Source organism: Engystomops pustulosus, chromosome 6 (genome assembly GCF_040894005.1).
Source record: "Engystomops pustulosus chromosome 6, aEngPut4.maternal, whole genome shotgun sequence".
Taxonomy (NCBI): Eukaryota; Metazoa; Chordata; class Amphibia; order Anura; family Leptodactylidae; genus Engystomops; species Engystomops pustulosus.
The window spans coordinates 185,096,343-185,118,730 of record NC_092416.1 but is presented as its reverse complement, the minus strand read 5'-3'; the positions used below and the strand labels follow the sequence as shown (position 1 = coordinate 185,118,730).

Below are 22,388 nucleotides of genomic sequence, written 5' to 3'. Positions count from 1 at the left end.
CATCCTGTATGAGCTGCTCTTCTTCTGTGGATTGTAAATATGTGAATATCGCCTCAAGACAACCAAAAGAATAAGAACAGAGAAATAGTCTGTGGACACCACCTACATTACCACTCTTTTATACTACCTGACAACTACCTGTTGTCTGCTCCATCTGCACAGCAGCAGCAGAAATTGATTCAGTTTAGATTCATAGCAGAACAGGTTTCACGGAAATGTAAATGTGAGCCTCCTTTATGACATCATAATTTGACTGTATTTGCCATCCATGATTTTTTTTATATATTTAAAACAAATTTGTGTGTAAAACATTTCATGCATTCTTTTTTTTTTTCAACTTACATTTTTACTAAAGTTTTTAAAGTTCACAGGAAGAGGTATGAATACAGTAGCATATCAGTAATAAATAAAAGCACATTTGTCATATAACTTTCATTAGGTCACGCAGGACCCTCAGAAAACGATCCTCTATATATGAAGGAACGACATTTCAATCCAGCACACATTTTACTTCAGATTTCAAGGCTTCTAGGTGAGGAAGGAGCATCTCGCTCTGAAACGCGTCTAGCCATAATCATAGGATTGAACCCTATCCATCAACCACTGGATGCAGGCACAAACTATTCAAAGACAGCTCCCGCAGCAAAGAATCTGCAGCGAAACAATCTTTGTATTTATAACAACTTCAAAATTCCACTGATTGAGGTGGATATATCCCACTGTCTGCGACGAATACATACTGCAATATATTGCAGAAACCTCATAAGATAACGAGTAACGAGACGATATAGCCATATACATCTCAGCTGGCGTCTCCGAACGCCATTACGCAACACACGCGGTGGTAGGAACAACGGAGTGAAATACAAACCTAAACGCCTGACACGGCGTCCCATTGTCCTCCGACATAGAGAAAAATACCGATACGGCATAAGATCCTGCGAGATCCGACTAACCTTGAGTGCCTGACTATACTAATGACATTTGCCATCACTTTTGGGTTCGATCCTATCTGAACTGTCGCAACATACACTGCAGGTATAGGGCTGAATATTCACCTCTCTCATATGAAATATGATTTTTTAAAAATATTTTTTATGCATCTTTGTGATATTTTAGATTGAGATCTGAGCAGAAACACTATTTTTTTGCAAAAAAACCCACAAACAATCCTGTGACGTTTCTATAGATTTTTGTGACGTGTCATATACTTTGTATTTTATGAGAACAAAAACATTTATTGGTGTAAGACTATTTCTATAGATGTTTACAGGTTTTGATCTTATGTATTTATGTATTTTTAAATTGTAAAGATTGAAAACAGTATCTCAAAGCATTTATCACATTATGAACATGAAAATGGCTAATCCCCAGTGTGAGTTCTCTGATGTCTTTTAAGATTTTGTGAATCATTGAAAAATCTCCCACATTCTGTACAAGAAAAAGGCCTCACCCCCGTGTGAACTCTTTGATGTTTAAAAAGATCTGATTTATTGAAATAACTTTTTCCACATTCTGAACATGGAAATTGCTTCTCTCCTGTGTGAAATCTCAGATGTCTACTGAGATGTGATTTCTGGATGAAAGATTTCCCACATTCTTTACATGAAAATGGCCTCGCCCCCGTGTGAGTTATTAAATGTCTTACAAGATCTGATTTCGTACTATAACATTTCTCACATTCTGAACATGAAAATGGCTTCTCCCCCGTGTGCCTTCTCTGATGTGCAAGAAAGTCCGATTTATAGTTAAAACTTCTTTTACATTCAGAGCATGAAAATGGCTTCTGCTTTGTGTAACTTCTCCGATGGTTGGCACAATTTCCTTTATCTGTACAACGTGTCTTACATTCCATTTGCGATAATGATTTTTCCTCGGTATGAATTCTCTGTTGTCTTTCCAGTTCTGTTTTATCGCTATAATTTTCACCACATTCTGAACCTTTATGCGACTTCTCCCCATTGTGATGACTTTGAAATACAACATTATGACCTATATTCGGCTCAACAGTCCATAATGATTGTGTAGCTACAACCCATTTAATAGGATCATGCTGTTCATGAGCATTTTGAGTATTTTCTGATATCAGATGTTCCTCTGAGCTCCTGGTGTTGTCATCTGCAGAATAAAACAGATTATAAAATATAAACTTAACATTGGTTATGGTTAGAAAATCTTTCCTTCTTACCATAAGGTTCTATATTATCACTGATGTAACATCTCAGTCTCTTCCTCCGAGGTCCTGGTGAGCAGTATTCCTGACCCTCATAGCTCCCACCTTCCAGCTTTTCTTAGTCTATGTCTCCATGTTCTGTATTGTGTTATCACTCGTCTCTGCTTTATCTAGTGGTTACTACTCACCTGGGCAGTTACCTGTAGGAATCTCCTCCTTACATCGCTCATCGCCCCTCACATATGTCTCTGGGGCAGGAATATTCTTCACAGCTTCACCCTGGAAATGAAAAAATAAAAATTGCAGAAGTGACGAGACAACAGAGGTCAGAAAAGCCGACATCCATCACAAATACTTATTATTAACAGCAGCCTCCAGAGACAGAAACTGTGAGAAGAAGCAGTTATCATTTATATGCTAAATATAATCCTTCCTCTTGTTGCCCCGAAGAAGCAAACAGTCAAACTTCAGTCAGGTACAGAAAGACTATATAGACAAGGGATTCCACTTTATAAAAATAGAAATAAATAGAATGAAACACTATATACTCACCGGCCACTTTATTAGGTCCACCATGCTAGTAACGGGTTGGACCCCCTTTTGCCTTCAGAACTGCCTCAATTCTTTGAGGCATAGATACAACAAGGTGCTGGAAGCTCCTCAGAGATTTTGGTCCATATTGACATGATGGCATCACACAGTTACCGCAGATTTGTCGGCTGCACATCCATGATGCGAATCTCCCGTTCCACCACATCCCAAAGATGCTCTATTGGATTGAGATTTGGTGACTGTGGAGGCCATTTGAGTCCAGAGACCTCATTGTCATGTTCAAGAAACCAGTCTGAGATGATTCCAGCTTTATGACCTGGCGCATTATCCTGCTGAAAGTAGCCATCAGATGTTACAGGGTACATTGTGCTCATAAAGGGATGGACATGGTCAGCAACAATACTCAGGTAGGCTGTGGCATTGCAACGATGCTCAATTGGTACCAAGGGGCCCAAAGAGTGCCAAGAAAATATTCCCCACACCATGACACCACCACCCCCAGCCTGAACCGTTGATACAAGGCAGGATGGATCCATGCTTTCATGTTGTTGACGCCAAATTCTGACCCTACCATCCGAATGTCGCAGCAGAAATCGAGACTCATTAGACCAGGCAATTGTAGCCTCAGTTTCCTGTTCTTAGCTGAAAGGAGTGGCACCCGGTGTGGTCTTCTGCTGCTGTAGCCCATCTGCCTCAAATTTCGACATACTGTACGTTCAGAGATGCTCTTCTGCCTACCTTGGTTGTAACAGGTGGCGATTTGAGTCACTGTTGCCTTTCTATCAGCTCGGACCAATCTGCCCATTCTCCTCTGACCTCTGGCATCAACAAGGCATTTCTTCCCACAGAACTGCCGCTCACTGGATGTTTTTTATTTTTCGGACCATTCTCTGTAAACCCTAGATGGTTGTGCTTGAAAATCCCAGTAGATCAGCAGTTTCTGAAATACTCAGACCAGCCCTTCTGGCACCAACAACCATGCCACGTTCAAAGGCACTCAAATCATCTTTCTTCCCCATACTGATGCTCGGTTTGAACTGCAGGAGATTGTCTTGACCATGTCTACATGCCTAAATGCACTGAGTTGCCGCCATGTGATTCGCTGATTAGAAATTAAGTGTTAACGAGCAGTTGGACAGGTGTACCTAATAAAGTGGCCGGTGAGTGTAGATCAGATAACATGTCATGGAGTCCATCTACCTGATGATCCTGGGGGACATATTTCTCTTTTGAACAATCCTGTGGTAGAAGAAGAGGACTGGGACATCTCTCCGGTGATGTTCTCTTACTGGATCTACCTGTAGGAAACACATCCAGAGACTGAATTCCTTCTTTCCATACAGATAATGAAAGGATGTGTAGATTTAGTCCTGTCTATTACCTGCTGATGTGAGGGGCTGGTGGTCCTCCATCATGACGTCCTTGTACACATCTTTGTGTCCTTCTAAATACTCCCACTCCTCCATGGAGAAATAGACAGCCACATCCTGACACCTTATAGGAACCTGACACACACAATGATCCCGTCATCACCCAGATCCCTTCATAGCGTTACTGTATAATGTCCCAGCATTCCCAGCAGTGTCACCTCTCCAGTCAGCAGCTCAATCATCTTGTGGGTGACTTCTAGGATCTTCTGCTCCTTGATGTCATTATGTATCCGGGGGTGAGGTGGAGGAGCCGGGATTGGGCTCAGGGTTCTCCCCCGTCCTTCATACACAGGGGTCTGACAGCGCCCACTAGAGGTCTTCCTCACTACTGTGTAATCCTGGTTATGGAGAGACACATTGATAAATCTCCCTCCATACATTTCCAGAATCTCTCACCTCTCCAGTCCTATCATCTGTTATTCCCATAGATAATGATGTAATGTGACCTCATCACAATCTCTCACCTCTCCAGTAATATAGAAGAGAATCTCTAGGGTGAGCTGGAATATTCTCTCCATCATCTTGACCCTGTCCATTGTCCCACCTAAGTGGAAAGATCAGACAATGTTACATGATGTAGAATCCCTTTTATAAATTTTCATTTAGAGAAATTATTAAGTTATCTGTTGTCCTGTATTCACATGATGCTGCCTGTACAGTATGTAGACCTGAGGTAGTTCTGGAACTCACAGACAGACAAATGTTTTCTTTAGTCTGTGCGCTTGCCATCAGTTTAACAGGTCATGCAGGACTCATGTGTTAATATGGGCGCATCTAGAAGGTTTGCGTTTTCCTCGGACCTTCCTAAAGAAGCCCATGAGAACACAAAAACAACAAATGTATTTGCGGGTCTGTTACCAAGTAACAATCACACGATCCTTCAATCGCGACTTTCATGCGGCACAAATCGGGGGGTGGGCCTTTCGACGATCCGCCGGATTCGGACTGACTCTAAAATTGTGTCGCAGTTTAAGCACTTACATACACCGGGAACAAGAAGGTGAACTCCGCCGGACCTGAGCAGGGAAGTGACAGATTCAGGATATCGGGCACACGATCGCCGGTGTGCATGATCGTTGGACACCGCACAGCGAGGATGGCGACAGGGCTGGGTAAGTAAATGTGCCCCATTATCTGCAATATTACAAGATCACCCAAACTTCATTAACACATCATGTGAGTTGAAAATGTATTAAAACGCAATAAAACCTGTATAAATTTGTTATCACCGCAATCGTACCAAACCAAAGAATAAAGCACAGCTGTTTAATGGACTGCACAGTAAAAGTTGTAAAGCTGAGTCCACAAGAAAGTGACGAAAATGAGTGTTTTTCCCAATTTCACCACATTTGGAAAGCTTACAAGTACACGGTATGAAATAGTAAATAACGTCACTGAGAAGTTAAATTTGTTATGCAGAAAATAAGCCCTCACATGGCTCTGTACCTGGAAAAATAAAGAAGTTATGGAATTTAAAGTTGGAAAGCGAGAAATGAGCGAAAGAAAACGAAAGCTTGTGGAAAGGGGGTAAAGAACAGAAACACAAAAATTGAAAAAGGCCTGCTAAGGAAAGGGTTAAGAAGAGTCTGAGGTAATAGACGTAAATCGGAGACAGAATAAATGTCCCCTTCACCGTAAGCCTTTTCTTCTGGTCATGATAAAATTATTCATGAGATTCGGAGCCTCAATTGACTGCAGGTTCCCGGGTTTTTCCCTCTGGACCAAAATTCTTCTATTTCTCACGTTCACCAAATTTTCTGCTTGAGACCATTCATAAGACTGTATTCCCTTTATCGACCAAATTGTAAGACTCTCTACGTGCATCCGATAAGGTCAAGATCCTTCACCTACAAATCCAATCAAGAAGTTCCAAAATTGTCGTACGTTATTCTCCTCAACTGACCGAGCGACAAACCACCAACAGGAACCCCGAAGGCACCGCACCGCACCTCCTCCTGCAGCGTTGTGCTTTGTATATGTGGGAGGTGGCAAATGCTATAAGGGTAAAGGACCTGTGATGATGTCATGATCATGTGATCAATGTGTGTGAGGAGTCAGGCTCCAGGCTGTGCTGCTGAAGGAGATAGGACCTGTGATGATGTAATGACCATGTGATCACCCAGCAGCAGGTTGGACCATATTGACCTTCAGGACCGAAGTATAGTGATGGGAATTACGGCTCTTCTTAGTGAGCTGGCTCATTAGGCTCCACTTACTAAGAAGAGCCGGCTCTTCTGGCTCCTGAACAGCTCCCAATTAGATGTATAATAGGAAACCTTAGTTCAGCGTTCCCCACTCCACACCACTTTACACCTGAATGTATCGGGTTAAAGGGGACATCATGAGTTGGTCGGGGATGGAGTTAAGTGAGCCATCTGCTTACTGAGGGGGGGCCGGCTCCAGTTTGCATAAAAAGGAGACGACTCTTAGAGTTGGCTTGTTTTCGAACAACATATCACTACTTAGTCTACTTGTAATGCCCCTGTGCTGGGTACTGCTATTAGTAAGGCTGAGTGATGTGCTGGGTACTGCTATTAGTAAGGCTGAGTGATGTGCTGGGTACTGGTAGTAGTAAGGCTGAGTGATGTGCTGGGTACTGCTATTGGTAAGGCTGAGTGATGTGCTGGGTACTGCTATTAGTAAGGCTGAGTGATGTGCTGGGTACTGCTATTAGTAAGGCTGAGTGATGTGCTGGGCACTGCTATTAGTAAGGCTGAGTGGTGTGCTGGGTACTGATATTAGTAAGGCTGAGTGGTGTGCTGGGTACTGATATTAGTAAGGCTGAGTGATGTGCTGGGTACTGCTATTAGTAAGGCTGAGTGATGTGTTGGGTACTGCTATTAGTAAGGCTGAGTGATGTGCTGGGTACTGCTATTAATAAGGCTGAGTGATGTGCTGGGTACTGCTATTAGTTAGGCTAAGTGATGTGCTGGGTACTGCTATTAGTAAGGCTGAGTGATGTGCTGGGTACTGCTATTAGTAAGGCTGAGTGATGTGCTGGGTACTGCTATTAATAAGGCTGGGTGATGTGCTGGATACTGCTATTAGTTAGGCTGAGTGATGTGCTGGGTACTGCTATTAATAAGGCTGAGTGATGTGCTGGGTACTGCTATTAGTAAGGCTGAGTGAAGTGCTGGGTACTGCTATTAGTAAGTAAAGGAAAAGATTGCCAGCTCACCTCCCCAATAAGCGTCGAGTCCGGCACGGGCCACCCTTCTGCTGGGGTAAATCAAATGGCGAAAACAGGAAAAGCATGGTCCAGCCAGGCTCCAGACACCAAAGAATTCTTTATTTAGTGCATATTTAAAAGTATAACACTCCACTCAGATAGACGTAAAGCCTACGCGTTTCGGATGGTCATCCCGTCCTTAATCATGGCTGCTATTAGTAAGGCTGAGTGACGTGCTGGGTACTGCTATTAGTAAGGCTGAGTGATGTGCTGGGCACTGCTATTAGTAAGGCTGAGTGACGTGCTGGGTATTGCTATTAGTAAGGCTGAGTGACGTGCTGGGTATTGCTATTAGTAAGGCTGAGTGACGTGCTGGGTACTGCTATTAGTATGGCTGAGTGATGTGCTGGGCACTACTATTAGTAATGATGAGTGATGTGCTGGGCACTGCTATTAGTAAAGCTGAGTGATGTGCTGGGTACTGCTATTAGTAAGGCTAAGTGATGTGCTGGGCACTGCTATTAGTAAGGCTGAGTGATGTGCTGGGCACTGGTATTACTAAGGCTGAGTGATGTGGTGGGTACTGCTATTAGTAAGGCAGAGTGATGTGCTGGGTACTGCTATTAGTAAGGCTGAGTGACGTGCTGGGTACTGCTATTAGTAAGGCAGAGTGATGTGCTGGGCACTGGTATTACTAAGGCTGAGTGATGTGGTGGGTACTGCTATTGGTAAGGCTGAGTGATGTGCTGGGTACTGCTATTGGTAAGGCTGAGTGATGTGGTGGGTACTGCTATTAGTAAGGCTGAGTGATGTGCTGGGTACTGCTATTAGTAAGGCTGAGTGATGTGCTGGGTACTGCTATTGGTAAGGCTGAGTGATGTGCTGGGCACTGCTATTAGTAAGGCTGAGTGATGTGCTGGGTACTGCTATTAGTAAGGCTGAGTGACGTGCTGGGTACTGCTATTAGTAAGGCTGAGTGATGTGCTGGGTACTGCTATTAGTAAGGCTGAGTGACGTGCTGGGTACTGCTATTAGTAAGGCTGAGTGATGTGCTGGGTACTGCTATAAGTAAGGCTGAGTGACGTGCTGGGTACTGCTATTAGTAAGGCAGAGTGATGTGCTGGGTACTGCTATTAGTAAGGCAGAGTGATGTGCTGGGTACTGCTATTAGTAAGGCAGAGTGATGTGCTGGGCACTGGTATTACTAAGGCTGAGTGATGTGGTGGGTACTGCTATTGGTAAGGCAGAGTGACGTGCTGGGTACTGCTATTAGTAAGGCAGAGTGATGTGCTGGGCACTGCTATTAGTAAGGCTGAGCGATGTGCTGGGCACTGCTATTAGTAAGGCTGAGTGACGTGCTGGGTACTGCTATTAGTAAGGCTGAGTGACGTGCTGTGTACTGCTATTAGTAAGGCAGAGTGATGTGCTGGGTACTGCTATTAGTAAGGCAGAGTGACGTGCTGGGTACTGCTATTAGTAAGGCTGAGTGACGTGCTGGGTACTGCTATTAGTAAGGCAGAGTGACGTGCTGGGTACTGCTATTAGTAAGGCAGAGTGATGTGCTGGGCACTGCTATTAGTAAGGCTGAGCGATGTGCTGGGCACTGCTATTAGTAAGGCTGAGTGACGTGCTGGGTACTGCTATTAGTAAGGCTGAGTGACGTGCTGTGTACTGCTATTAGTAAGGCTGAGTGATGTGCTGGGTACTGCTATTAGTAAGGCAGAGTGATGTGCTGGGTACTGCTATTAGTAAGGCAGAGTGATGTGCTGGGCACTGCTATTAGTAAGGCTGAGTGACGTGCTGGGTACTGCTATTAGTAAGGCAGAGTGACGTGCTGGGTACTGCTATTAGTAAGGCAGAGTGATGTGCTGGGCACTGCTATTAGTAAGGCTGAGCGATGTGCTGGGCACTGCTATTAGTAAGGCTGAGTGATGTGCTGGGCACTGCTATTAGTAAGGCTGAGTGATGTGCTGGGTACTGCTATTAGTAAGGCTGAGTGACGTGCTGGGTACTGCTATTAGTAAGGCTGAGTGATGTGCTGGGTACTGCTATTAGTAAGGCTGAGTGATGTGCTGGGTACTGCTATTAGTAATGCAGAGTGATGTGCTGGGTACTGCTATTAGTAAGGCTGAGTGACGTGCTGGGTACTGCTATTAGTAAGGCTGAGTGATGTGCTGGGCACTGCTATTAGTAAGGCTGAGTGATGTGCTGGGCACTGCTATTAGTAAGGCTGAGTGACGTGCTGGGTACTGCTATTAGTAAGGCAGAGTGATGTGCTGGGTACTGCTATTAGTAAGGCTGAGTGATGTGCTGGGTACTGGTAGTAGTAAGGCTGAGTGATGTGCTGGGTACTGCTATTAGTAAGGCTGAGTGATGTGCTGGGTACTGCTATTAGTAATGCAGAGTGATGTGCTGGGTACTGCTATTAGTAAGGCTGAGTGACGTGCTGGGTACTGCTATTAGTAAGGCTGAGTGATGTGCTGGGTACTGCTATTAGTAAGGCTGAGTGATGTGCTGTGTACTGCTATTAGTAAGGCTGAGTGATGTGCTGGGTACTGCTATTAGTAAGGCTGAGTGATGTGCTGGGCACTGCTATTAGTAAGGCAGAGTGATGTGCTGGGTACTGCTATTAGTAAGGCTGAGTGATGTGCTGGGTACTGGTAGTAGTAAGGCTGAGTGATGTGCTGGGTACTGCTATTAGTAAGGCTGAGTGATGTGCTGGGTACTGCTATTAGTAATGCAGAGTGATGTGCTGGGTACTGCTATTAGTAAGGCTGAGTGACGTGCTGGGTACTGCTATTAGTAAGGCTGAGTGATGTGCTGGGTACTGCTATTAGTAAGGCTGAGTGATGTGCTGTGTACTGCTATTAGTAAGGCTGAGTGATGTGCTGGGTACTGCTATTAGTAAGGCTGAGTGATGTGCTGGGCACTGCTATTAGTAAGGCAGAGTGATGTGCTGGGTACTGCTATTAGTAAGGCTGAGTGATGGATGTGTTACTATCACAGTACACAGCTTGTTATTTATATGTTATTGCTGTAATGTGTAACATGTACCAGCAAGGGTTAAACATCTCATAGTATAATGCACTTCACCCACCTGCCCCGACAACAGCCTCCTGATTGGACAAGGGGAGAGGTCACATGAGTAAAGAGACGGTTACCTCAGGAAAGTCTAGAGAGTTCTCCCTCAGGCAGTGAGGTGAGTGGATGAGATATGAGTGCTGGACCTACAGTAACACCACCACAAAGAGGTCAGTGTGGGGAACTACAAACCCCAGAAGTCCTGCTACAAGAGCGGCACATACTACTAATCTCATCAGGTACACTATACCCTCAGAGCTGACAGCAGCTGTTAACCCTTGTTGGGCACTGTAATGTGGATTGAGTGTTATGTACAGGCAATCCCGGGTTACATAAAGGATAGGTTCTGTAGGTTTGTTCTTAAGTTGAATTTGTATGCAAGTCTGAACTGTATAGTTTATCATTGTAACCCAATTATATTGTAAGACAGAATTTTTTTTTTGGTCTCTCTGACAATTGGATTTTTAAAATGTTCGGTAGTCATAAGGACCAGGATTAAAAATAAATCTTATTTGCAGACACCTCTGATTACTGTTGCAGATGATTATTGTAGCACAAGGCTACAAGTCCGTTTGTAACTAGGGGTCGTCTGTAAGTCAGGTGTTCTTAAGTAGGGGACCACCTGTATAAGGACTATGATCCAGTGATGGGCAGTCTGGCTCTTCTTAGTGAGCTGGATAATTAGGCTTAGCTTACTATAAAGAGCCGGCTCCTGAACGGCTCCCTGCAGTCTGAGGCCACATGTTGCTATTTTCAGATGCAGTTTTTGAAGCTACAAGCAGGTGTGGATCACAATGGATACCTCCCAACTTATATCAAAGAGACAGAGACACACTGCAGACATTTTTTTGGCCTGAGCCGTGCCTTTTTCTCCGTCCCTTACTCCACAGTATTACTTCCCCCTTAGTGCCCTCCATCTCCCACTCACATTGTGTCCCCCACAGCTCCCTTTCACATTGTAGCCCCACTTATTGTGCCCCCCAGCAGGTCCCCCTAACATTGTGCTCCCCACAGAAGCTCCACTTTTATTTTGCCCCCTTTATTGTGCCCACCCCCAGCTGCTTCCCCTGTTATTGCGGACCCCTTCCAAGCAGCCCTCCCATCTTAATGTGCTCCCCTCCCCAGCAGCTACCTCAGTTATGGCACCCCCCACAGTAAAATAAAAAACACACCTTTCCACATTCCCCCAGAGCAGCTTCTCTCTCCTCGGCTTCAGCTGTGTGTAGCAGTGAAGCTGACAGGCAGAGATGACATCATCACATGATGTCATCACCTGTGGACCCTGGTACATACAGCCGAAGCAGAGAGGAGCTGTTGCGAGGGAATGTGAAAGGATGACTGTGTTTTTTAGCAGGAGAACAGTGATAGTGCACGGAGCCAGCGCTGTAATCAGCAATTCTGGACAATGTCGGCAGAGCTGATGTCCTGGCACCTACCTTCGGGTGAGAGCCCGAAAATAGAGACGTTTCGCCAAAGCCATGTCCACATATTGTTCCCCTGAGAACCGGCTCCTTTATAACCCATCACTATGGTGCTCCTGTAGTTGGGCTGTTTGGAAGTTGCTTATCTTCAGTAAAGACTGGCATTACTGTTACCATCCACATTGCCTCCATGTGTCTGTCTAAGCAACAGCATCAACTACTACCAACTTGGGTATGACCCGGCTAGGCCAAACCACTGCATCCGCCACGCACCAGGGGAACCAGTACCTGACATGACCTACATGACAGTATGAGAGGCCACAAGACGTGGATGCTGATTATGGCATCTGTTGTTTATATTCCTCATGGAAGTTTGTTTGCATGATGCATAAAAAAACTGTTCAGACTATAAAATGTGCTTCTTTATAACAGAACTGCCTCGTAGTTCTCCAAAATAACGGCAGTGGGCATCAATACTTTAATGTTTATTGCAGCCGTGTGTTGAGATAACGAATGTGGGCATAAGCCTTTAATTTAGACCTGCACATTGTACGAACCTCGGGCCACACCTGACCCTCAAACCATCTCTGACCGCCCCACGTGAGATTGATGAAAATTTTTAGCTCCCCTCCTCATCATTAAATCATGAAGCAATTAGGGCCTCCATATTTTTATTAAATCATTATAATATTTTATTTACAGGTTTTTTTTGTACTGTAGTGATTGTATATACTACTTTCTACAGTATATAGGCAGGGGCGGCGCCAGCACTGGGCATACCTGGGCAAGTGCCGTGGTCCAGAGCTGCTGGGGGGCCCCACATAGGGCTGTATATAAGAAAACCATTGCGAATCTCACAATTCCCATCTATATCAAAACACGGCCCAAAAAATAAAGTGAACAATAAAATACCACTTTTAAGATCTCAATGATTGAAATATTCCAATTTAAATTCTTTACTAATTACATAGTGGAAGATGCTCTGAAAGATAAAACACAAAATTAATCAAAGGAAATCAAAATGAATATCCCATGTAGGTGTGGATTTGGAATGATCAAAACTTGAATAAAAAGAGACTCAAAATCAAAGTGGAAAATCAAACATCTGGCTGCTCCAACTTCAGTGGAAATGCCTCAAGACAAAGAATTGAGACTCCGTAGTGTCTACATAGGCTTCCACATTGCCTGTATGACCTCCCTGCAATACCAGGGCATGCCCTGATGAAGTTCAGTAGTGTGTGGCCTCCACGTTCCTGTATGACCTCCCTGAAATACCAGGGCGTGCCCCCGATGAATCTTGGTAGTGTGTGACCTCCACGTGCCTGTATGACCTCCCTGAAATACCAGGGCATGCCCCTGATGAATCTCGGTAGTGTGTGGCCTCCACGTGCCTGTATGACTTCCCTGAAATACCAGGGCATGCCCCTGATGAATCTCGGTAGTGTGTGGCCTCCACGTGCCTGTATGACCTCCCTGAAATACCAGGTCATGGCCCCAATGAATCTCGGTAGTGTGTGGCCTCCACATGCCTGTATGACCTCCCTGCAATACCAGGGCATGCCCTGATGAAGTTCAGTAGTGTGTGGCCTCCACGTTCCTGTATGACCTCCCTGAAATACCAGGGCGTGCCCCCGATGAATCTTGGTAGTGTGTGACCTCCACGTGCCTGTATGACCTCCCTGCAATACAAGGGCATGCCCCTGATGAATCTCGGTAGTGTGTGGCCTCCACGTGCCTGTATGACCTCCCTGAAATAACAGGGCATGCCCCTGATGAATCTCGGTAGTGTGTGGCCTCCACGTGCCTGTATGACCTCCCTGAAATACCAGGGCATGCCCCTGATGAATCTCGGTAGTGTGTGGCCTCCACGTGCCTGTATGACCTCCCTGAAATACCAGGTCATGGCCCCAATGAATCTCGGTAGTGTGTGGCCTCCACATGCCTGTATGACCTCCCTGAAATACCAGGTCATGGCCCCAATGAATCTCGGTAGTGTGTGACCTCCACGTGCCTGTATGACCTCCCTGAAATACCAGGGCATGCCTCTGATGAATCTCGGTAGTGTGTGACCTCCACGTGCCTGTATGACCTCCCTGCAATACAAGGGCATGCCACCTATGAAGCTCAGTAGTGTGTGGCCTCTACGTTCCTTTGTGACCTCCATTCAATGCCTGGACCTGCTCCTCATGATGCGGCTGATATTTTACTGAGGGATCTCCTCCCAGAAGTGGATTAAAGCATCAGTCAACTCCTGCACAATCTGTGGTGAAACCTGGCAACATGATGACCCATATGTGCTTGACTGCATTTAGCTATGGGGAACAGACAGGCCAGTCGATAGCATCAATTCCTTCATCATGTAGGAACTGCTTACACATTACAGCCACATAAGGCCTAGCATTGTCCTGAATCAGAAGAACCCAGGGTCCACCAGACCAGCATACGGTCTCAAAATGGGTCTGAGGATCTCAGCCCGGTACCTAATGGAAGACTGGCTAGCTCTTTTTAGTGAATGGAGGGCTGTTCTGACCCCACACCATTGCTAACTTTCTGCCAAACCGCTCATGCTGGAGGATGTTGCAAGCGGCAGAACATTTTGCACGGCGTCACCAGACCCTGTCACGTCTGTCACATGTGCTCAATGTGAACATGCTCTCATCCATGAAGATCATAGGGTGCCAATGTTGAATCTGCCAATCTTCTCTGGGACATGCCTTGCACATAAGCAAAACACTTGTGAACATTTGGCCCTTATACCACACTCATGGGGTTTGTTTCTGACCATTTGCGCTGACCATTAGAGGCTGCTTGATGTCATTGTGCAAGGCTCTGGCACTGCTCCTCCTGTTTCTCCTTGTACAGTAGAGGAGGTAGTCATCCTCCTGTTAAGTTGTGCCCGTATGTACCTCATGTACCTTCATGTCTCCTGGTGTACTAGCCTGTGTCCTTCTATCTGCGTCTTGCTCTGGAAACTGCTGACAGACAAAGCTAACCTTCATGCCACATCTCGCATTGATGAGCCATCCTGTATGAGCTGCACTACCCGAGCAACTTCTGTGGATTGTAAATATTGCCTCATGCTACCTCTAGGAGTAAGAGCAATGAAAAATGCAAAAGTGGCCAAGACAACCAAAAGGATAAGAACAGAGAAATGGTCTGTGGTCACCACCTACATTACCACTCTTTTATAGGGGTTATCTTGCTACTACCTGATGTCTGTTCCATCTGCACAGCAGCAGCAGATATTGATTCAGTTTACATTCAGAGCAGGACAGGTTTCACGGAAATGTAAATGTGAGCTTCCTTTATGACATCATAATTTGACTGTATTTGCCATCCATGATTTTTTTTTTAATATTTAAAACAAATTTGTGTTAAACAAGATCTGATTTCAAAGGAACCTGTGAGTCAAACTAACCCACACTAACTTAACATACATATGAAGACTGCTATTAAACAGCAGTACAACTATCTCTACATTGTTCCTCCCTATGCCTATAAAATTTTACAGTACATTCTTAAAGCTAACTCACCATCAAGGAAAATGACCCCATGCGAGTCCTTTCATCATCTTTCCTTTGAGTTTAGTCCAAAATATTCATATTCTTCCAGCTCAGCTGTACCTTCAGCTCCTAATTCACGAGGGGCTTGTCATCTATTCCATTTTGTGTGACTCGGCTCAGCTAACTCACTTCCCTTTCCCTCAGGAATAACATTGGGGGAAGTTCATTATGCCTTTTCCGCCTCTTCTCTGGCGAAAAGGGCACATGAATTGCCTCCTCAGTGGGGGGAACTTTATTCAAAATACCTGTCTTATTGGATTCCCCCCATTGGCAGTGTGTGACTTGCTGAAGAGAATTCCTGAGATAGGGGGTGATGAGGTGGTAGATTTCTCAGCCATCGAGAGAGTTACACACAGTCAACGTCTCTCTCATTCCTAAGAAAGAGGGGAATAAGGTAGCCAAGCCGCTGAAGAGAGTGCAATCTTCAAAGGAAAGTCGATGATCGGACTCACAAAGAGTGAATTGCCTAAATGTTGAATCAACTTTATGAACAAACTGCAGAACTTTACAGGCATGTCGAGGAACAATATAGGGATAGTTGTACTGCTGTATAATAGCAGTTTTCAAAGATATGTTTACTGCGTGTGGGTAAGTTTAGCTGACAGGTTTCTTTTAACATTAGAACAATTCCCACACAAAAACAATTAGTGTATGACAACATTTATAATTTATACGCTTTTATTACACATTATATACATGAAAATGGCTAATCCGCAGTGTGAATTCTCTGATGTCTTTTAAGATTTTGTGTATCACTGAAAGATCTCCCACATTCTGTACAAGAAAATGGCTTCTCCCCTGTGTGAATTCTGAAATGTCTTATAAGATCTGACTTATCACAATAATATTTCCCACATTCTGTACATGAAAATGGCGTCTCTCCTTTGCGAGCTCTTAAATGTTTATTAAGATCTGATTTATTACTATAATATTTTCCACATTCTGGACATGAAAATAGCTTCTCTCCTGTGTGAGTTCTCAGATGTCTTCTAAGATGTGGTTTCTGGTTGAAAGATTTGCCACATTCTGTACACAAAAATGGCTTCACTCCAGTGTGAGTTCTTAAATGCCTACCAAGATCTGATTTCGTACTATAACATTTCCCACATTCTGAACATGAAAATGGTTTCTCCCCCGTGTGCCTTCTCTGATGTGCAACAAGGTCTGATTTGTAGTTAAAACCTTTTTTACATTCAGAGCATGAAAATGGCTTCTCCTTTGTCTGACTCGGTTGTCTTTCCAGTTCTGTTTTATCGCTATAATTTTCCTCGAATTCTGAACCTTTATGCGACTTCTCCCCATTGTGATGACTTTGAAATACAACAATATGACCTATATTCGGCTCAACAGTCCATAATGATTGTGTAGATACAACCCATTTAATAGGATCAGATAATAGATTGTTGCTTTGAATGCCTGAAAGTGAACCTAGGATATGCTCATGCTCTTTATGAGAATCTTGTGCAATATACGGAGGCTCTCCTTTAGAGTCTGATATCAGATGTTCCTCTGAGCTCCTGGTGTCGTCATCTGCAGAGAATAAAACAGGTTATATAATATAAATTTAACATTGGTTGTGGTTAGAAAATTCTTTCCGCTTAGCATAAGGTTCTGTATTATTACTGTTGTAACATCTCAGCCTCTTCCTCCGAGGTCCTGGTGAGCAGTATTCCTGACCCTCATAGCTCCCACCTTCCAGCTTTTCTTAGTCTATGTCTCCATGTTCTGTATTGTGTTATCACTCGTCTCTGCATTATCTAGTGGTTACTACTCATCTGGGCAGTTACCTGTAGGAATCTCCTCCTTACATCGCTCATCGCCCCTCACATATGTCTCTGGGGCAGGAATATTCTTCACATCTTCACCCTGAAAATGAAGTAATATATATTTGTACAGGTCATTAGACAACAGAGGTCACCATGATGAGCAAATATAACATGCAAGCAGCAAAGCCACATAACTGCAGACATCCATCACAAATCCTTATTATGAACAGCAGCCTCCAGAGCCAGAAACTGTGAGAAGAACCAGACATTGGGGCAGATTTACTTTTCCGATCCTGTCGCGATCCCACGGTGCGTTGTCTGACGTGGATTCAGGTCTGCCACGATTTACTAAGCTCATCCACCCGAGTTCCTGCATCCGTCGCTTCTGAGCCAAGGTCCGCCAGAGTTCACCTTCTTATTTCTGTTGCATGGAAGAGCGTGTCTTGTGTCACAATTCTAAATGTTAAATCCTGCACGTTGTCCGAATCCGTCGGGTTGTCCGGCGGCATTCCCCCCAGATTTCTGTCGCGTGCAAGCCAGCGCCGATGCACCAAAATCCCGGGGCAATTCAACGCAAATTGGAAATAGTTGCGTCCGACGGACCCTTAGTAAATGAGCCCCATTATCTACATGGCAAATATAATCCTTCCTATTATTGCCCACGAAGAAGCTAACAGTTAAACTTCAGTCAGGTACAGAAAGATTAAATAGAAAAGGGATTCCACATTATAAATAGAATAAAACTCTACAGATCAGAGAAGATGTCATGGAGACTTATTCCATCTACCTGATGATCCTGTGGGACATATTTCTCCTCTGAACAATCCTGTGGTAGAAGAAGAGGACTGGGACATCTCTCCGGTGATGTTCTCTTACTGGATCTACCTGTAGGAAACATCCAGAGACTGAATTCCTTCTTTCCATACAGATAATGAAAGGACGTGTGGATTTAGTCCTGTCTATTACCTGCTGATGTGAGGGGCTGGTGGTCCTCCATCATGACGTCCTTGTACACATCTTTGTGTCCTTCTAAATACTCCCACTCCTCCATGGAGAAATAGACAGCCACATCCTGACACCTTATAGGAACCTGACACACACAATGATCCCGTCATCACCCAGATCCCTTCATAGCGTTACTGTATAATGTCCCAGCATTCCCAGCAGTGTCACCTCTCCAGTCAGCAGCTCCATCATCTTGTGGGTGACTTCTAGGATCTTCTGCTCATTGATGTCATCATGTATCAGGGGGTGAGGTGGAGGAGCCGGGATTGGGCTCAGGGTTCTCCCCTGTCCTTCAAACACAGGGGCCTCACAGCGCCCATTAGAGGCCTTCTTCAGTATTAAGTAATCCTGGTAATTGAGAGAAACATTGATAAATATCACTCCATACATTTCCAGATGTCATGTCCCAGGACTTGTTTCTATTGACTGACATGTATATGTGTTATACTGCTTTGCCTTTTGACCCTCCTGTCTTCTTGTCCTCTAATTGCAGTATTGTAACTCCTCCCCTCTCCCTCATGTTGGCAGCCATCTTTCATGTCAGGAAAAGCATATATATTTATGTCCCTGCTACTCGCGCAAATTATATCCTTTTCACACCATTTTAAACTGCATTTCTTTAAGATTTCTGCACCAAATAAAGCTAGAATCTTCCTACATGCCTCTACAATGGAGTTGACGCTATCTGACAACAAGTGACTTGTTGTGTTTACTGTTCAAAGCAAAGATATAAGACTATCTATAAAACACCTGCTTACAGCCAGGTTAATAAGTCAGAATACTCTCACCCCACCAGTCCTATCATCTTTTATTCCCATATATAATATAATGTACATCATCACAATCTCTCACCTCTCCAGAAACATAGAAGAGAATCTCTAGAGTGAGGTGGAATATTCTCTCCATCCTCGGGTCTCTGTCCATTGTCTGATCCTGTGGGACATATTTCTCCTCTGAACAATCCTGTGGTAGAAGAAGAGGACTGGGACATCTCTTCGGTGATGTTCTCTTACTGGATCTACCTGTAGGAAACATCCAGAGACTGAATTCCTTCTTTCCATACAGATAATGAAAGGACGTGTGGATTTAGTCCTGTCTATTACCTGCTGATGTGAGGTGCTGGTGGTCCTCCATCATGACGTCCTTGTACACATCTTTGTGTCCTTCTAAATACTCCCACTCCTCCATGGAGAAATAGACAGCCACATCCTGACACCTTATAGGAACCTGACACATACAATGATCCCGTCATCACCCAGATCCCTTCATAGCGTTACTGTATAATGTCCCAGCATTCCCAGCAGTGTCACCTCTCCAGTCAGCAGCTCCATCATCTTGTGGGTGACTTCTAGGATCTTCTGCTCATTGATGTCATCATGTATCAGGGGGTGAGGTGGAGGAGCCGGGATTGGGCTCAGGGTTCTCCCCCGTCCTTCATACACAGGGGCCTGACAGCGCCCACTAGAGGTCTTCTTCACTACTGTGTAATCCTGGTTATGGAGAGACACATTGATAAATCTCCCTCCATACATTTCCAGAATCTCTCACCTCTCCAGTCCTATCATCTGTTATTCCCATAGATAATGATGTCATGTGACCTCATCACAATCTCTCACCTCTCCAGTAATATAGAAGAGAATCTCTAGGGTGAGCTGGAAGATTCTCTCCACCATCTTGTCCCTGTCCCTCTCCATTATCCAAACCTAAATGGAAAGAAGATCAGCCCTTGTTTAAGCGTACAAAATCCCATGTATAAAATTACAGTTACTGAAATGAATAAGGTAAAACATTGAGCATATTATTGAGGATGTCCTAATGTCCATGGGTTGAATATTAATTGAACATCTTGTCAAGAATTTTTCTCCCTGTTTGAGATAAAATCAGTGTGGAAACATGTGGAAACCTAATGATCAATGATAAAGGCAATTATGAACCACAATGGTGAGATGAGAATAAAACTATTACCATTTTAGAGAATGTTTCATAGATCTAGAAGTAAGAGCCATTCAGTCTCCCATATTGTGGCAGAAAAGCATGGTCCATGGGTCACCTGAACGTAACTCACAGCCTTCACATACATATTTGTTGAAAATTGTCTTATACTGCGCATCTATGGTAATGCAAACCAAACAGACATATTTCGCTAGGAAACAATCACATGACCCATGAAGACCCTGAGATAAGTGACATCATTTGCCATCCATCAGCCGTCTTCATAGATAGGAGAGCCGACACTCCCATCGTAGTGACTGAAGCAGTAGGACACATGGTCAACCTGCATCTCCATCAATTAACGGGTCTAATGTTCTTGTGATCGGTGGGATCTTTATGGATTGGGGAAACAAACATTTAAAATGGCGTTTAGGAAGAGCATTCAGAGCTAATAGACATAGCCGGGAGAGAGAATAAATGTCCCCTTCACACAAAGCCTCTTCTTCTGGTCACAATAGAAAAATAAATGAGATTAGGAGCATCAATGTTGTCCGTAGGTTCCCAGGTTCTCTCCTCTGGACCTAAATACTTCCATCCCACAAGTTTCAACAGGGTTTTTATGCCTTAGACAATGGGGCTTATTTACTAAGGGTCGCAGATTGCACTTTCGTAGGACTGTTCGCTGTTTTGGGGATTTGCGCAGCTTTGACAGGTATTTAAAAGGTGTCTGTGCTGGCATTGTGTCGCACACAATTGGATTTTGCCGCAGCTTTCATTCAACAGAAATCAGGGCACGGGCATTCGGACGATCCGACTGATTCGGACTGAGCTCGGGATTGTGTCGCAAGACAATGCACTTACATGCACCAGGAGGAAGAAGGTGAACTCCAGGGACCTGAGCGGGGAAGCGTCACATGCAGGATATCGGGCGCACAATCTTAGTGACTCCCCGCACAGCGCATTATACACGGACAATGCACTTTATTGGGCACACACGTGAATCACGGCAGAGTGCATTATCGTCGGACATTATCGGTGAACTCCGTCGGACAGGTAAATGTGCGCCAATACGTAAGGCTATCTTCCCTTTATCGTCAAAACATTTTAACAACCCTTTAATGTACAATTAGATTCAGTGAAGATATTTTCCTCAGAAATCCGATCAAGAAGTTCTAAAATCGTTGTACGTTATCCTCCTGAACTGACCAGTAAACAACCCCCCCACAGGAATCCTGCAGGCCCCGCACTGTACCTCCTCCTGCAGCAATGTGCTCTGTATTTATGGGGGGAGCCAAACCCGAGAGGGTAAAGGACCTGTGGTGATGTCATGATCATGTGATCGGTCTATGGGAGGAGTCAGAATTGAAGCTCTTCTGATGTAGGAGATAGGACCTGTGATGATGTCATAACCATGTGATCAATATAGAAAATTCACAAAACTTTAACCCCTTAAGGACGCAGGGTTTTTCGGCTCATTTCTCGCTCTCCAACTTCAAAAATCCATAACTTTTTCATTTTTCCGTGTACAGACCTGTGTGAGGGCTTATTTTGTGCGTAACAAATGTTACTTTCCAGTAATGTTATTTATTTTAGCATGCCGTGTACTGCAAAGCTGAAAAAAAATTCCAAATGTGGAAAAATTGAAAAAAAAACGCACGTGCGTCACGTTCTTGTGGGCTCAGTTTTTACGACTTTCACTCTTCGCTCCAAATAACACACCTACTTTATTCTTTGGTTCGGTGCGATCGCGGTGATACCAAATTTATACAGGTTTTATTGTGTTTTAATACATTTTCAAAAATTAAACGAATGTGTACAAAAAAGAAAAAAATTTTTTTTGCCATCTTCAGACGCTAATAACTTTTTCATACTTTGGCGCACGGAGATGTGTGAGGGGTCATTTTTTGCGAAATGAGGCGACGTTTTCAATGCTACCATTTTGAGGTCTGTGCGACATTTTGATCATTTTTTATTTCATTTTTTATGTTATGTAAAAAGGTGTGAAAGTCGCATTTCGGACATTTGGGCGCCATTTCCCGCCTCGGAGGTCACCGCCGCCCGTAACCGTTTTTATATTTTGATAGATCGGGCATTTTGGGACGCGGCGATACCTAATATGTTTGTGATTTTTACTGTTTATTATGTTTTATATCCGTTCTAGGGAAAGGGGGGTGATTTGAACTTTTAATATTTTATTAATTTTTTTTATTTTTTAAACTTTTTAAAAAAAAATTTTTTTCACTATTTTTTAGACCATCTAGGGTACATTAACCCTAGATAGTCAGATCGCTCCTAC

At 44.1% G+C, this 22,388-nt stretch overlaps 3 protein-coding genes across 3 annotated transcripts in view; all 3 read right to left on the bottom strand.

Annotated features, from left to right (window-relative positions):
• The window catches only part of LOC140065154 (uncharacterized), a 154,690-nt gene extending 134,355 nt beyond the window's left edge, over positions 1–20,335 (bottom strand). The window contains exons 1-8 of the mRNA XM_072112694.1: positions 20,126–20,335; positions 19,777–19,863; positions 19,471–19,650; positions 19,264–19,387; positions 19,013–19,182; positions 18,329–18,508; positions 18,122–18,245; positions 17,943–18,040 (exon numbers count right to left, since the gene is read on the bottom strand). Coding sequence (XP_071968795.1) covers positions 17,943–18,040; positions 18,122–18,245; positions 18,329–18,508; positions 19,013–19,182; positions 19,264–19,387; positions 19,471–19,650; positions 19,777–19,863; positions 20,126–20,128 — 966 coding nt within the window. The 5' untranslated portion in view covers positions 20,129–20,335. The remainder of the gene's footprint in view (positions 1–17,942; positions 18,041–18,121; positions 18,246–18,328; positions 18,509–19,012; positions 19,183–19,263; positions 19,388–19,470; positions 19,651–19,776; positions 19,864–20,125) is intronic.
• LOC140065152 (uncharacterized) overlaps positions 1–21,353 on the bottom strand; it is a 47,149-nt gene extending 25,796 nt beyond the window's left edge. The window contains exons 1-2 of the mRNA XM_072112693.1: positions 21,345–21,353; positions 17,168–17,255 (exon numbers count right to left, since the gene is read on the bottom strand). The gene's annotated coding sequence lies outside the window, so the exon portion shown is untranslated. The remainder of the gene's footprint in view (positions 1–17,167; positions 17,256–21,344) is intronic.
• Positions 356–6,156, bottom strand: LOC140065147 (uncharacterized). The gene is made up of 7 exons (XM_072112688.1): positions 5,137–6,156; positions 4,620–4,699; positions 4,314–4,493; positions 4,107–4,230; positions 3,926–4,023; positions 2,362–2,452; positions 356–2,118 (listed from the first exon to the last, which is right to left on the bottom strand). The coding sequence occupies exons 2-7, from the start codon at positions 4,689–4,691 to the stop codon at positions 1,364–1,366; spliced, it is 1,320 nt and encodes a 439-aa protein (XP_071968789.1). The 5' UTR covers positions 4,692–4,699; positions 5,137–6,156; the 3' UTR covers positions 356–1,363.
• Positions 21,354–22,388: the final 1,035 nt, after the last annotated feature.

Excerpts from the sequence above, each read along its gene's own strand:
- LOC140065147 (XM_072112688.1), bottom strand. The coding sequence starts at position 4,691 with ATGGACAGGGTCAAGATGATGGAGAGAATATTCCAGCTCACCCTAGAG. Across the intron at positions 4,494-4,619 it reads TCTTCTATATTACTGGAGAG|GATTACACAGTAGTGAGGAA; the intron begins GTGAGAGATTGT and ends CTCCATAACCAG. Across the intron at positions 4,231-4,313 it reads TTGAGCTGCTGACTGGAGAG|GTTCCTATAAGGTGTCAGGA; the intron begins GTGACACTGCTG and ends TGTGTGTGTCAG.